This window comes from Cottoperca gobio, chromosome 3 (genome assembly GCF_900634415.1).
Source record: "Cottoperca gobio chromosome 3, fCotGob3.1, whole genome shotgun sequence".
Classification (NCBI taxonomy): Eukaryota; Metazoa; Chordata; class Actinopteri; order Perciformes; family Bovichtidae; genus Cottoperca; species Cottoperca gobio.
This window is the reverse complement of record NC_041357.1, coordinates 26,756,503-26,773,594: the sequence shown is the minus strand read 5'-3', so window position 1 is coordinate 26,773,594 and position 17,092 is coordinate 26,756,503. Positions and strand designations below refer to the sequence as shown.

The following is a 17,092-nucleotide window of genomic DNA, read 5'->3' as shown; positions in this document are numbered from 1 at the left end:
GAGAGGACTGGACTCGAGAACAGAACTACTCAAGTCCCAGATTTCTCGAAAGAATACTGCGATGGTACAATGACCGTGGTGGAACAGTAAATCTTAATGTTCTGTGATACTTTAAGAATCATTTCTCTTTCTTTTGACCTCAGTAAGAAGCTTAATAATCCTTAGCGCAGTGTCAAAATGAAATACACTGGTGATTATGGCTCAAAAGCTGCCGACCAATCACTGAAAGAAAGTCAAGACATTCAGACTGTCTTCCAGTGACCGTTTCCCCTCCATGTTAATGGTCTGCTTTACAGAGCTCCATCATTAGTCCATGAACAGCATTGCAATCTGAGTAAAGAGCCAGCAATAGTTTTGATACATTGGTGCAATAATTATAGTGATGGATAACATAGTTTATTAAAAATACATGGTGTCGTTATATTGTTTAGGTTGCCACATGCAAGTGTGCTCAGCTTGTTTTGATTTCTGACATTGAACTGAATCGTTAAAATGAAAGGAAGGGAAAAGCTTTTACACGCTGGCATGGGGTCCGCAAAGCACTCGAGTCATTCAGTAAAAGAAAGCTTTGATGGCTTCCTGGTGTCTGGGAAACACATACAGAGTCAGACTGCGGTTTGGTGTGTTGGCATATTTCAGCTCATGCTATCCTTCGAGCTAACACGTATATCCACAAACGTCTTGACGTGTTGTAGAGGCAGGCTTTGATATCTGTCCTCTTTGGATATTTACCCCTGTTTTTGAATAACCCACATTCTCTGTCTCTGAGTTTAAGTATCTTGGGACATTCAGATAGTGTTACAAATGCTCTTTTGAGTTGGTCTCTGGCTGCCTTCTGAAAGTCCAGAGCAAATGGTTCGTGTGTGCTGTTGTGGAAACTTAGTGATGAAGCTGCACTTCTGCCCACATCCTCTCTGCTGCTGAAGCCATAAATGGACCCTCATGGAAAACTCTTTTGTTTAGCCATGAGGTGGAGCTACAGCTGACGGCAATATGGAAATACCAAAACATAGATTTAAATGTATAGGGTATTGTTGACAGGTCTCTCCTCCAGTGTGACACTGAGAATCCACTATGTCTGCTTGTACCCACCAGCAGTAGTAGAAGCTGTTCTTCCTGAATGTCAGCCATATATATATATATATATATATATATATATATATACGCTACTGCATGTTTAGCTTTAGATTTGTATGTATATGATTTGAAATTTGGCGACTCCCAGTGGTAGTATCGAAAAAGAGCCGCAGACGTTAGACACTCAGACGATGTGGGCTGAAAGCAACACATCGTCTGCATCGTCTATTATCCCAGAAATGTTTTATTTTTCTACAAACCAAAACGTTTGCCATCAGAATAATTTCAAAAGAGGACCACAGTATTCCCCATCCAGCTCACACACTCTCTCAGCTCACACACACACACACACACACACACACACACACACACACACACCTGCCTCCCGGGTATTTGAGAGTACGGTGAGACATGAATAACTCCCAACGAGGAAATGAGTGTAAAGAAACAGAAAGGAAGCAGAACCATGTGTTAAGAAATGTCACGCTATTGACAGGAAACCAAATGTTTTCTGAATGTTGGAAGATATGTCCAGCAGATATCTGGAGAAGATATCCGATCACTTAAATGGCCGTAGAATCTTTGTATATATGTTAATTGGAGGTGTTTGAACTCTTTAAGAAGTAGAAATGCCCCATTTGCTTAAATGGTGAGGTACGTCTCCATAATCACCTACAGTAGCGTTTGGAGAAACAGACCGGAGTACCGACGGGAGAGAAAAGCAATGTATTGATGTGGACTGGGGCAGCAGCCTTTTTAAGAAAGGCCCAACAAAAAAACCATTCTCAGTTTAAGTGTTTGCTATATTTAGAGCATTGGAACCGCTTCACCTCGCTGAAGCTGTCGTATGCTCTCGCCAACGCCACCAGGCTGCATTGACAAAAACATTTTACATGGCAGAACGGACGAGAGCAGAGATACGACGGCTTCAGTTCCCTGTCGCAAAGGGCTGCAAGGTGCAATGGTGAAAACATTCTAAATATACATAGACGTCAACTTATTCTGAGATTATTTACCTTTTTATTTTTTTAGGTGGCTAAATTAGTTTTGCTGCCGCCCCCGTCCACAGCAGTGCATTGCTTAGCTTCCTGCTGATACGGCTGTCTGCTTCTCCAAAGTGGGGGCGTGCCGACTGTCATCTATAGTAGGTAATACACGGATAAGTACCTCAAACAACTTAGAAACATTCAAACTATCCCTTTAAATGTTTGAAATGAACGCTTCCCTCTCTCCTTCTTGCTCTGGTTTTGTCTTCCTCTTTTTCTTGTCGTGCTTTAGGATCCGTTTACTTCAGTTAAACATGAAAATCTATTTGCATTGACTGGAAACTTGCTTGAGCTTGGTAATCCAATACTTACTTTTATTTTCTATATTAACAGAGGTCTTGTTGTTCTGAAATCTACCAACAAACGGCTTCGCATTCATCCCACAAGACGTGCAACATGACACAGTTTTTAACAGTTTGCTTTTCAGCTTTGTTGTTGTGTTCTTGTTAGACCCAATTATTTATAATAGGTGACTACACAGTGGAACGACGACTCCTTATCAATGAAAGAAAACATAGCTCCACTTTTATCTAAAATACAAATTCAAGTAGTTTTTGTCTCAACAAATACAGATGCACACGGTGACCTCTAGCAATCTCTCCAAGTATAATATCTCATAAATATTTCATGCGTGGTAGAGAGGAAGTAGACAGGGAGGGGATAGTTGTGTCTGTCTCTACTCCCTCCTCAAGTAGTGTTTTCTCTCTGGAAAGAATGACTCGGCTGTTTCCCGTCAACGTTGGAAATCCCTATTTGTCATCACAGCCTTGAGCAGACCAGAGAAAAGACTGGAATAGTCATTATAAACTCAGATACGCTTAGTAAGTCACAACAAATTATTCTAGACTTTCAAATAGCCTGCACATCATGAACTATGTTGGATTGTCTCAAACTACTTGAGCTGACACGCAGACACAGAAGACACCCCTCTCTGGCTCCGTCACTTCCACTCACCCTTCTGTCCACACGTCTTCTTATTATTTCTGGATTATTGTGTTCTTACAATCTTCCTCCTCCTCAGATGTCTGTGTTTTTCTCCCTGCAGCGCTGCGTCTGAAGAAGTTGACCTGCAGTTTGAATCCACCCTGGAAGACCATGCTGTCCCTCCTGCTGCCCGCGATGATGGCCATTCAAGCTATGGGTGGGTGTTGCCCCTGCCTCTGCCCTGCCATTAGATCAGAGTCACCGCAGTGGGAAATGCCACTGCCTGTTAAACAATATGCCCCGCAGGGCCTATTAGTCTTCCCCCTTCAAAGGCTTCACTGGGCAAAACAACAGTTTGAATGAGGCTACTCCCAATAATAATGTTAGTTTGAAAGTTATAAACCTTCGTCTGATCCATCCAGACAAGTTAACAAAGAACATATTCTTATTTATATAGACGTCCTGCCTCAGGGAGTAAAACGACTTTCCTTTTTAAGTTGAGTTTACACAGGGTTACAACTCTATGATATGGGAGTGTGTTTTTGGAAAATATATTTTGTAATAATTCAGCTTGTAAAACAGAATAGCTTTGACCTTTTCCAGACAGGTGAGGAATAGAGCTCTGGGCCCGGGTGAGGCCCTCGATGAAAAGTGCCAGAAGTGCAGTTTTTCTGCTGTGACTCAGGGAGTGTGGTGGAGAAGTCATCCTCTTATATTTATAACACGGGGAAGCAGGGCTGCGGTTGATGTAGCAACTGAGGATTCATAACTCACGCACTCAAAAGTTTTACTTCAGTGGAAATGGTGCTCGAAGAAAAACTTGTGTCATCATAAAAAAGAGAGACAAATAGCCTGCGCGGGCTTGATGACGTCTCAAGACACTGTGAAGATAAGAAGGGAATTTGGCATGTCAGTAGTGGGATCAACCGTGCATATTTAACGATATCTTTTATATTAATGTACAGCCTGAAGAAGACGGCTCTGAAAGGTTTCTTCCGCATGCCAAGAAATGAAGTCAGCGTACTTTGGCCAACCAGTAAAGTTCACAAAGAACTTTAATCGTCCAAAACATCATTTAAAAATAGCTATTTTCTGCCTGTTCTGCTCTCTGGTTGAGCTGACACAACCTCCTATCGGCCATCAGTGGCACATTTCAATCTTGACTCAGTGGACCTAAGTGTCTTCAGTGGTTCATTAGGGACCTATTCTCTCCCAGCACAAATGGGCCCGCAGCCTGCTCATTACTGCCTGTGTGGCATCCACTGTCTAACTCGCTGCTCTCCCCGGGAGGAAAGAGGAGGAGGTGTCGGGGACTGATGGAGCTCTTTAACTCACGGGTAATGGGCTAGTGTAGCTCACACAGTGATTCAGTTTCTCTCTGCTAACTGGAGCGTCGCGTGAATTAGTTGGAGTCTAGTTTGATTCTATGTAACGCTGTCTGATGACACGAAAACACTTTGTTCAGCTCATTTAATTAAGTGTAATATTAGTAACTTCAACTGTGCCACCAGCTTCCAAACGTTACTTATGGACTTAATGTTTCACTCTTTCTATTTCTTTAACCCGTATTGGACAGCAGTAATCATCCGGGTAGCTAATGGAAGGTCTGTTTGGTTGCCTTTGATTAATAAACAGCCTTGTTTTGCTTCTGTTGGTCACCCACGCAGAAACGTACAGACTTGTATAATTATATGAGCAGCTGTCGTTGTGTGTCTGTGGATATGATTCAGGGTCTCCGAGGTCTCCAGGTCCTCGCTGGGATTACCGGCTGTAATCTTCCTTGTATTCAGCCGTGTCATTGCTCCATAACTCCTGCAAGTGCCCATATCAGTCGACACGATTACACTTTGTGGTCTCTGCCAACACACTTCCTATCGTGAGAACAGTATTTGTGAAAGCAAAACACAAGGACAGCGCATGACAACACTGTCATCCCGATGCAGCAACATGGTCTCTGTAGCTCCCAGCTGTATCCTGACTCAGTCGTCAGATGATGGATCATTCTCTGTGAAACCTCTCCTGGATGTTACTCATACAGCACTGCACATCTGTTGTGTCTCTGCAGCGGTGAAGAGGCTTGTCTGTAAGGAGTTGTTGTGTCTCTGCTTAAATGCACTATTAAGGAAGCAGAAGTGAGAAGAAATGTGCTACACCGACGGAGTCTGGCTTTGACCCTTGACACTACTGGTTGCATCGGTGTATTTGTACCGCACTAATTATAACCCATAGTGGTTATAAATGTCAGCAAAATGCATGAATATGTACAGTAATGACTGCGCCACAACTGTAGCTGAGTACAGTAACATCCTGGGCTCACTCCAGCACAGCACACAGCAGTGTCAGCCAGTGGCAGAGCTAACAGGAGGCTGTCTAGCTAATTGCTTGTTGTTGTCATACTCTCTGTTCAGTTAGCACAGCCACCAGGCTGCCAGAGCTCGCCGTGTGCAGCTCTTAGCACCCAAACAATGAGACAGAATTGTATTCATTCAAATGCAACAAAAAAAAATTGAAAGCTGACCCGATTTCACTGTGTGATGGGAGCTGTAAGGTAATTCAAATTAATTAGCATAATTGGATAGATTGCATTTAGCGTAGTAGTCGGCAGGCACACATTATGGCAGCGCTCCGGAGCGTGAAAATAGCCCGCTCATGCCTGCATCTCTGGTGTACTTTTTAAAGGTCTGCTAACTATGAATGCCCTCTTCCTGTCCTCCTTTTCTCTTCACAGCAATTGATTCTGCAGAGAGGGGACACTTTCGCCTCTGCAGAAATTCAATTAAGGGTTATTACCCCATATCAGTGATGTTCTTGCTAATTTGATTGCGTCCAGTGAAGTATCCTTTTAAAAACAATCGAGGACAGGCTCAACAAAGATTGGTTTCGCCGCATTGCATACATAATGAGCGGTCTCTGCTGGCTCGCCTCTGTCTCACCGTTCCCCAGCTCGTCTTTTCTCACAGTGCGCTCATTGAAACAGAGTGCATTACCCAACAAGCACCTCATGATTATTTCAACAAGTCCTCAAAACGCTGCCTTGTGGGATCGTTAAAAAATTGATAGGGTTAATATGCCGAGATTGCAGTTCTGGAGGGGTAGAGGGGCCTGGAGCCATATGTGGGTCTGTTGTGTGTCTAGTGGGCTGTGATGAATGGGTTGAACGGATGCTGATCTGTGCTTGGAAAGCATCACAGCTACTGACTTGCTGAGCAAAGCAACGCAGCAGCTGACACAGGGAGACACCCTCCTCTAGGGGGATGTCTCGGTGACGTGGCGTTTGTGATGTCAGGCCTGGAAGGGGGGGCTCTGTCATCGAGACAACACACAGCTGGCGACAAACGGACCCTTGCTTAATCTTGTCTCACTCCTGCTACATGAAACCACGAATCAGCAAAGTATACGAACCTGTGAACAATAATCATTTCATAAGGCAGCAGATGGAACACACCTGTCTCATCAACTCTTCCTGGCTCCTCTGTCGTGACGCTCATAGTGTGTAGAGCCTGGCATTATGAGAAATTAGCTGCACCCAAGTCAGATCTGACCTCATGACCCTCCTGCCACCTCGTGATGCGTCCCCGCTCCTCCCTTTCCCATCAGCAGCCTCCTGCTCATCAAAGGCTCTCTGTCTCTCAGCCTCATATAAGCCAGAAGCTGGTCCTTATCTGCCCACTGTTCTTTAGCCGGCACGATTATCTGACTGCCGGAGCCCATTAACAGGTTATTGACGGGGATATGAGATGGCATGCATCTATGAAGGAAGCAAGACAGAGGGAGCGAAACAGAGCGGGGAAAAAGAGAAAATGGAACAATAGTGAGTCCCATCTTGATTTATGACATCGCTGAAAATAAGCAAGTCAGAGTCCTTGTATTCCCTATCTGCCATCACCTGTATCTCTCCCTGAGTGAGGGCACTCACACTCCATGATGAGTTCCTGGAGCAAAAATAGGAAAGGGAGAGATTATGTTCAGAGCTTAATGTTGAAAGTGACCCCTTTACACCGCAGAAGGCTTTAAATGTCACATAATCTCATCCATATTGTGCCTCTTTCTCCGAGGGACATTTGGAAACCGCTGCTCAAGACACTCACTCTGCTCCCCTAATGTTTTCTAGATGCACATTTTGAATGGGAATATTATGGACATCTACATCTGCTCCTGACAGCATGGAATCAAAAGCTGGCTTTCCCCTCAGACTTTTACAGGGATTGGTTATATCATAAGAATAATCGGTATGAAAGGGCTCACAGATCCTTTGAGGGAAATCCTTTGATGTTCAGGTGCTGCAAAATGTCCAGAGTGAAAATGTGTTGCGCTGTAGTCCCGTTCTTTGACAGAGGGGGGCAGTGTTGTAAAAGCATATTTCTCCTGCTCGTCTTTGTGCCCGACTAAACTCTGAAGCTATTGCAGTCTGTTAGTATTGCACCTGTTTACTTTGCCGTGTCAATATTTCCCCTCCAGTGCTAGTGCTGGATTCTGCTTATGTGTGAGATCCTATTGATACTTTCTCACTTCTAGGTTTCAGCAGGGTTTTATACATGCCCCTTTTAAACATGTGTACTTATTGTATTTAACAAACGACTCCACTGATAGTGTAAACAGCTCCGTACACTCTCTGTTACTGAACAGTCACCATTTTACTTTCATGAGGAGAAGCTGTGAGGTGCTAATATGTGTTTGGTTGTAGTAATATTCTGAGTCCAGTTGGATTGACGTTTATATTGCTTATTGAGCTGGAAAGCCCTGAATTTGGTATTGAATTGCATGTTAAAATGTGTGTGTGTGTGTGTGTGTGTGTGTCCGTGTGTGCTGTATACATCAATATATGAACTGCATCTGCAGTCAGTGAGTTGTGAAAAGATGAAGACTGTCCTCGAAATGTTACGATTTTGTCGACTAATTGACTGTAAAACTGATGAATCATGCAAAAGCACCACTTTAAATCTTGTGTTTACCAGAGATCTGCTCATCAGTTTATTGGAAATAAGTCAGTCAGCATGAAAAAAAGCATAAAATCGACTAAAGAAATCTTATTCGAGACTAAACGGCCAATTAGTCGACTCAGCTCGACACGACACGACTCAGCTCGACACGACTCAGCTCGACACGACACAACTCAGCTCGACACGACACGACTTTTGCTACCTAGTTCACACAGCAAGCGACGGTGCTTGCTGTGTGAATGGGAGACTCGCTGAATCCTTTCATCGACAACCAAACAGAGGAATGTCTGAACTTTGTCAGTTGTAAGGCTGGGTGAACGCTGCAGTTTTACTGGCTGCCATTCTTTGCTAAATGTTGAGTCGAGTGAAAGAAAGAAATACGATCGCTATTGACAGAAGTTTGTTATTTAAAAACGCTCGTGACGACTCTCTCTGACCAATCCGTGGTCTGAAGTGTTTTAACTTGTTGGTATCGGCTCAGCTCACTTGGAACCTCATCTGAGGTGGTACTAAAAAAAGTACCATGTACTACCCACAACTCTTCCTTATGGGAAACCTAAAAAGAGACGAGTCGATTTCAGTATAGCCGTACCATGCAGGGGAAGTCAACTCATTTCCTAGAGGCAGCCCTAGAAAAGATACATATATAGATATATAGATGTAAATATATATAGATACATAGATATATAGGTGTGTGTGTGTGTGTGTGTGTGTGTGTGTTGCTCATGCTGATGGGAACCTCTGCTCCAGAGCAGCTTTGTAACAGCGTCTCTATAGTGGTGTCAGAGCACCTCGTGTCCAATCCCTCAGACAGTGTGTTGCTGTGGAGCTGTCAGGAGTCATACAGGTGTGGAATATCAATGCGTTCCCTGTTTCTGCATGAAATTGTGTGCGGGAGGGTGCACATGTACGCCTATTGATAGTCTTTATTGATACCCGCACCACTGATGCTGCTTTTTGATTAAATGCTAAGTAGAACTTGTACTTTTATGTGTTTCCTTTTCCAATAGTGCCGTGAAGAACGAATGCCATCCATTGTAATACATGTCTAATCACTTGTTACTTCTTCTACACAATGTGCAAAACCATTTATTTCAAATATGAAATAACCATCATTTAGAAATCTGACTCGCACTCATACAGAACTGATCATTTCTGGCATGAGCTTGATTAGTTTTTTGAAATGCTGAGTATTTTTTTCCCCAGAAGGGATAAGCTGATAGAATTTTGCAATGATCAACAGTTTGATACAACTCCCTCCCTCTGGAGCATGTCGTGGCTCGAGCTGGCCTCATGTCTAAGGATATAAATGAAGGATGAGAACAGGCGCAGACTTCTTCTCAAGTCCTCGCTATTGAATTGGTTTAATTTGAGTATTGTCGGCTTGAAATGTGGCCATAGAAAGTTTGATTCCCGCCACTGGTCCGTACAAACCCCCTCCCATATTGACCAGTTTTCATAGTGGGAGAAGAAGAAAAAAAAGCAACAAAGACCGTAAAACCTCTCACAGCATAATCCCCCGTCTCTGTTGTACATTTGTTTCTCAGTATGTTCCAAACGGTCATATTACGGCCAAAACCCTAAATGCACAGTTCCCATCTCGGTGAGTAATTGTAGCTGAATATCTGCTCGCTTTACATGACCGATGTGTTCTATGTATTTGTTTTTGTTTAATACTTTCCCTGCACAGCATGCATAGTATCAGCACAATAAGTCGGATTATTAGAAGTATAAAGCAGCCAGAAACCACATATATTTAGTGAAAGTACAAATACATGTGAAGTGAAGTCTATGTATGCCTGTCGACCACAGAAAGTATTCACTAATTCAAAGTTTAATATAAAAATGTGATATAATGACACAAAATAAAATAAAGAATGCTCCATGTATTCATCGATGAATGAAGACACACTGGAATGTGATTGTTCCCATTAACACCCCAGTGGCTTGGATCTAGCACATTTAAATGGCATGCAGCCTGTTTTATTGGTATGATAAGTTAAAATGTCTGCCATGCTTATTAATAGTGGAGGTTTACGTGTGCTTGTTAAAGAGACACTGACTTCTAGTCTCTTAGATGTACCTGACTTCATGTAGTGATTATAATCCTTTACAGTGCATGTTGTTTCAAATCAGTCAAACTCAGACGACCCATCTACGTAACTATCGAGCGGGAAATCTTATAATCTCATTCCAGTTATCTGATTTTGTGCACGTACTGTATTTTTCAGTGCATGTGGGTGTGTGCACGTGCACTCGCCTATCTGTATGTGCCAGGATGATGTGAGATATCACTGGATTTGTATTTACCAACAGCCTCACGCATCATCCTGCAAGCACCCTATAAAAGATGTGATCTTCTTATTTGCTGTCTGCTTGCATCCCACGCTGTCTCCGTCTCACACTCAGCCTCCATGCTCACCTCGTGTGCCTAGCTAGCGTCAGTTCACTAATACAAATAACATGGGAGAAGCAAATCCAGCGGCACCTATCCCTTGCTCACCTGAGGAACACCTGTTGTAAGGAGGTGTCCGTAGTGAGAAGGTGGTGGGTGGTCTTGAAGGTACGGTGGAGAGCAGTGTGAAGATCACTTGCAGCCTTTTCTAGCCAGCGCTCTGCCTCGCTGCTAAGCGGGGCCCGTTGCCAGCGCTCGCGAAGGCTGTAATGAGTTTATTTCATGTCGGCTGTGAAAGTGCCCGTCTTGTCTCGCAGGCACTCAAACAGAGCTGAGGCCCATAAACACAAAGTGCAGTGTGTAAATCCCCACCGCCTGACGTCTCCCAGCCTGCCCTCTATGGCTTCTGAGCATCTCTTTATCGAGAGGGAGAAGGGAGAGGCGAGATCCCCACTTACCCCTGAGAAGAAACCATGGGCAAGGCTACAAGGTGCAGCCCGGCCCCCTCACCAAAGACCACTTGTGTTGTAATCTTTAACCTCTGCTACTTACACTTGTCTCTTCAGAGAACGCATGTTTTCTTGGTGTCGAGAGCAGACCCGAGGAGACGCGATCAAACAGTCGGCTACCACACAGAACATGCTGTGTGGTGTAAACAGCAGCAGATCAAAAACAGCCAAGTGCACAGTGATTCACTTGGCTCGTGGTATTTCACCTCTGACGAATAGGACATCAGATGTGCAGTTTCCATGACGTCAGCCGGCCTTGCTTGCCCTCCTCTCCTGTCCAATCCCCTCTCGATGCGTTGCAAAATGCTCCCCTTGAATTCTCTTTCCAAGCGCAGGTCGGTGTCTCGACACAAGGTCCCTGTGTAGAGCTGCATCCTCCCAGGGCTTTGGAGCGAGTGGTAGGTCACCGGTTAAAGAAGCAGCGAGCGAATAAGGGAGGGGCGAGGCAGAGATGGGGAATGAGAAAGGAGAGTTTCTATCTCTCTCTCCTCTCTGACATGTCTTTGGTCAGTGTTGAGGGATTAGTGTGTGAGGCTCCACCACAGCCTCTTCCTTGGCTTGTTTCCAAATAATATCTTCAAGTGTGAGCTCGACGCCGGCCTCTCTTTCTCTCCGTTTCCCTCTTTCCCTTCCCCCTTCCTGTATGAACTCAGTGGTGTGAGTCATCCCAGGCTGCTCTGGGAGTGATTTAATTGCTCTCTCTCCTCCTCCTTAAACATGCACGTCTCAGAGAGGGCTGTCACTGACCCTCCTCTCCTACAAAAAACACCAGTGACCTATTCATTACGGCAAAGGTTGGGCCGCCTCCAAAGACAGCATAAGTACACATTCCGGAAATTTGCTCGGTTATCCCTATTGATGGCGACACAATACCGCCTGCTCCTGCCACGCTCTGCCCTGATAACTCTTCCGTATTGTTTGTGGCGCTGTAGCCCAGCTGAGTAAATGTGGGAACAATACGGCCAATAGAAACAACCCCACAGCACCAGAAGAGCTTTTGTAATCACAGTAAAGGAATAAACCCTCTGCTGTTGTCACGCCGGGGGTCAGAGGATTGTTGTGTGACTGGCACCCGGTTGGTATGAAGGCTTTGATTTGCTTCAGGTCAAAATTGTCGAGCAGCATTTTCATTAATAATAAAGTAACACCCACGATTGTTTCCATGACATTTTCCTGTTTCTATTTTTTATGCGATGCAATATTTGAGGGGGAAAAATACATGTTTTCAAGTCATGATATTTTAATTTTATTGAGCTTCTCATGAGCCATTTGGACTCCAACACACAGGTTTAGATATTTAGATCTGTGCATCGTTCTGCCCCACTCCTCTGCACATGTGACGTTAGTCAGTAGGTGGCACTGTTCCTGCAGACGAGCAGGGGGTTTTTGGGATGTCATGTGGAGAGCCTACTAGCTGGGAATGGCTGAATGTGATTGGAAATAGGTCGGCCTTGACTTAGCAATACCCATCCATATATGAACCCTCTCAGATGTAAGACTTGTTTGTTGTTAATAGGGGAAAGTAATTATTGCACCACCGCATCGGTCAAATGTCCTTCACAGCAAAGTGATTCAACATTGGCGTTGGCTGTGTGAGAGACAGAGCTCAAAAAGGGGTGAGGAGGCTAAAATGCTGCTGTGATTATAACAATTAGAGAGGCTGAGCATAAAGTAGAGTGTATTGCTCCGGGGGCCGAATGGCTTTTTTTTTTTCTTCTCCCCTGTGATGCTGATGAGTGTCTCAGAGTTGTATAAGAGCAGACAGGGATCAATGGAGAATGCTGACTCTGGAGAATACTATGGATGTACTCTGGACTGCCTGCGATGGCTACTAATCCAGAATGATTATGCAGTGTACTCTTTGCTCTTTGCCTAGTCTAGACAAACAATACACACACGCACACACACACACACACACGCGCGTACACAGAGAACTCAGCTTCCTTTGACTAGAAGCATTTGGTTAAAAGCAGAGTCATTTTTCATTCCTACAAAAGCACACAGTCAAGAGTTTTGCTGCAGTTACACCCCCCCCCCCCGAACAGATTTCTTTTAGATTTTACTAACGATTTTACTAAAGCTATACAGATGTTGTTGCTTCCATCGCTGAGCCATCGCCAGGAGGCAAAGCCTATAGGCACACAAACAAAGTCCTGATGCTTACCTCCAGATCCCTCCTCTTCTTCCCTCTCGCCTTCATCCTCTGCCTCACCCGCTTCGTGCTGCCATGCTGCACAAACAAAGTGGATGCTTCTGAAGCAGTCGCAACATATATTTCAAAAATACTGCATTGATTTTTTTTTTTTGTCAAAGACATTCAAATTTTGAGTAGGTGTCAGTCTGTCACATTTGAACACAGCACGCTGAATTAATGCTGTGATTCAAGGAATACTGTATGTTTACTAGACCTGGGCCAGATAGTATTTACTAACACTGCTTCGACTACCTGGCTGACAAATGGGTGCTGTTATAAGATTGACACAGTGAAGACTGCAGAGATTTTGAAAGTGTATTTCATTTATTCTGTGACAGCTTAGCTGGCATTTTCTAACCTACAGCAGAACACACCCCAATCTAAAACACAATTGTTGTTTTGTTTTTACATTTGGTTTTTAGTGTCATCACTCATTTGTCCTGCTCCTCTCTTTACAGCTGTGATGGAAGTGCGCGTCCCGGAGCAGCCAGTGGTGGCGCTGCACGGCGAGGACGCCACACTCAACTGCTCCTTCGGTCACGCCAGCCCCTTCAACATGTCTGATCTGAGCGTCTTCTGGCAGCTGACAGACACCAAACGCAGTGTGCACGGGTACTGGGGGGGACGCGACCAGCTGGCAGACCAGGCCGAGAGATTCGCCAACCGTACCAGCCTGTTCCCCGCCCAGCTGGGCCTGGGCAACGTTTCACTCTTGCTGCGCAGGGTGGTGGTGGCTGATGAAGGCAGCTATACCTGCTTCGTCAGGGTGCAGGACTACAGCAGTGCTGCTCTGCTGCTGCAGGTGGCCGGTGAGTCGAGCCATGAAGTCCACGACACGTGTAGAACCAGAAGAACATGCACATGGACACGTACATGCACATGGACACGTACATGCACATGGACACGTACATGCACATGGACACGTACGACCGGCGTCGTGCAGAAAGTAGATGCACACGTTCACACAAAACACTGCCCTAAATGAGCTATAGATAGAGACCCTATATAAAATAACTGTTGCTTTGCTTTCTCTATACTACAATGTTTATCGATATTGTTCTTGTTCAATAAATTGAAAACCTCAAAGATTGACTTTAATTAATATTTGTAATTATTATTCACTTATTAAATTAATTTCATAATCGTCATTTTATCAACGAAAATGTCACAAAACAGACTCTTAAGCTTTCCTACAAACTCAATGAGGTCGTTTAATAGATGAATGATAAACTGAATAATAAAGAAAAGTAATTAAGAAATGAATTCATGATAAAATGAATAATTAGTTACAGCCCTAAATGTATGCATTTCTTAGATTAACTCCATTTTATTTTGAACGAGTAGCAATTTAGTATAGCACTTCCATAAAGTTGGGGTTTTACAGATTTAAACTCATTCCCAGAAGAAGTTACAATAACTATATTATCGCAATATCTTTAGAAAATGCAAAAAAGTAATGCTATCAATCAAATTCTATTTGTTTATTGTGCATTTTGTCTCTTTTCTTTAATAAAAAATGCATTGATTGCGTTATTTAAACATTTTCATATATGTATTATTAGCACCTTATCAATATTTTATAAATAAATATCACGGTCATTGTCACCTCTAATTTAAACATTTATGGCCACATATCTTAACTTTTTATCCTAATAGCATCTTTTGTCATGCACGTCTTTAAAACTCTGCACCCACAGTTTGTAAAGAAGTCTATCATTTCTCTACAAGCCTGAGCATTGGTTAATTCCTCCGACATTATGCAATACACACACACACACACACACACACACACACACACACACACACCCCAAGAACTATATGCTGTTTAATTTGCGTCACAGTTTCACTTTACACTTTGAATTGATTTGTATTGAAAGTTATTTGACCTCAGCACTTATACACACATATACACCAATAGTATGCAGTAAAATGTATTATGCAATTATGTAGGAGGAGGTTATTTATGATAATCTCTTCTCACAAGACGTGAGCAGGTGATAAACCGTTTCCTCAGGGCTGCTGAGCAGTGTTTTTGGTCAATAAGTGCTGATTGTGGTCTGTCATGGTCAATATCTGCTGACTTTGATTATTAGCTGTTGTTACGGCCAATCAGCCATTACTAACATCTTCTCTGCTGTGTGACTACATCGCCCGCCTTCACAGCTGAGAGCCTTTTATTTATTTATAATGATACTGTGTGCCTTTCCTTCTCCCATTTCTGTATCTGTTGTGAGATTGTTCCTATATTCTCCAAGGATGGATGTGCATTAGGCGGTGTTAATGAATAACATTTTTTCCCTCCTGGCTGGGGAAAGAGAAAACAATGTCTCCAACAGTGACAAATTGGTTCTATTTTATGCCTTAGATTTATAGATGTTCTATTTTTAAACCAACATTTACAGTTAACAATGTAGACTTCCTTCATGCTGTGCTGGAAGGAAATGAAATGAGCCCTCAATGGAAATCTGCCTGTCAGTCAAATGGACAGCTGGGGAAGTTAGTGTGTACCACACTAAATCTGTCTTTGTGTTGAAAGTCCACTTTTCAAAAAGCAGCTCAGGCAAACTTATTTCATCTCGCCCTCAGCTCCACCCCATTGTTTGCTGTGCAATGATTGGTTCTGGGAATACAGAAGCCTATTTCCTCTATACTCATGTTTTAGCTCAAGGGATTGGAGAAGCGTGATTTCAGCCGAGGCGGACGAGTCACCCCTCACCTCCACCCCTCTACGCTCTTTTCCATGCTATAAGCTGAGTCGTCCTAAATTTCTGAGCCTGCCTGTTTTCTCCTAGGCCTTCCCACCTCCACCCCCCTCCCCGGGCTTGCACCGTATTCCCTTTCTGGAAGTGGCTCAGCGCTGTGGCTCTCTAGAGAGAGTGGCATTGAGAGTGTAGGGATGCAGCATCAGGATGTGCCACAGATGCTGTCTGTGGGATCTTAAGCGCTGTGTTATGCTAAGCTCCCTAAATATAATTAAGAATTTAATGGGAATCATGTCAAACAGTTCCCAGGGTGACTCTCACTGCAGAGAATCTAACTAAATTCAGTATGTGTCTGCTGCTCCCTTTCCCCCTCTCCATCCTCACCCACACTTACCCACCCTGGACCTCTTTCTCTCCCCCATCCGACCCCTCCCTTTCTCCTCTTTCTGTGTACTCTTTCCTTTTTGCAGCCCCGTACTCCAAGCCTGTAGTGACGTTGGAGTCTGAATCCAACCTGCGACCAGGTGATGAGGTGGCCCTGACTTGTGTGGCCTACGGTGGTTATCCTGAAGCCGGCGTGATATGGCAGGATGGGGGCGGGCGCAACCTGACCGACAATATCACCACTTCATTGGTGGCCAATGAGGAAGGGCTGTTCACTATGACCAGTGTGCTGACAGTTGTGCTGGAGCCCAATAGCACCTACAGCTGCGGACTGATCAATCCACTACTGGGCGAGGAGGGCTACGCCTTTGTCACAATCACAGGTGGGTGTGCGTCTAACCCTTTCTCCATTAATAGCTCCTAGGCCTTTCAGTAAACGTTGTCACCTCCGTTCCTGTGCAATGTAAACAAGCTAGTGTTCACTGGCTTCCTGCAGTGTTTGAATGTTACCAGCTCATCTAATCTTGCATAATCATGCAATCTTGTCTGGTATGCTTCTGCGAATCAATCAGTCAAATGTTATGCCGTGGAGAGAATCAACTTTTCTCTGTTTCTTGCTACGAGTAACAGTTAAGCTCCAACAAAAGGAATGAAAAATAATGAAATGTACAATTACGGTTCAATAAGCATAACCCATCAGTTCTTGTGCATCGTTAAATTAGATCATTGGGTGATCATTTCCCTTGGGACAGTCAAATAGCTATTCATCACAGCTTTCAAAAGACAATACAGTAATTAAGGATTGTGTGAGAGGAAGTGATTGGTCTCCTAGCAGCTTCCCGCAGGAAGTGTTTGATAACCAGGAAGTAGAATGATATGTTGGCTTTTCTCTGACTTCTTGATGTAATCTTGAACTGGGTG

At 43.9% G+C, this 17,092-nt stretch overlaps 1 protein-coding gene across 3 annotated transcripts in view; it reads left to right on the top strand.

The window, feature by feature from the left end:
- The window catches only part of cd276 (CD276 molecule), a 61,337-nt gene that overhangs the window by 2,546 nt on the left and 41,699 nt on the right, over positions 1 to 17,092 (top strand). For all 3 annotated transcript variants that reach the window (XM_029455524.1, XM_029455514.1, XM_029455505.1), the window contains exons 2-4: positions 3,169 to 3,264; positions 13,544 to 13,894; positions 16,258 to 16,554. In XM_029455524.1, coding sequence (XP_029311384.1) covers positions 3,219 to 3,264; positions 13,544 to 13,894; positions 16,258 to 16,554 — 694 coding nt within the window. In that variant the 5' untranslated portion in view covers positions 3,169 to 3,218. The remainder of the gene's footprint in view (positions 1 to 3,168; positions 3,265 to 13,543; positions 13,895 to 16,257; positions 16,555 to 17,092) is intronic.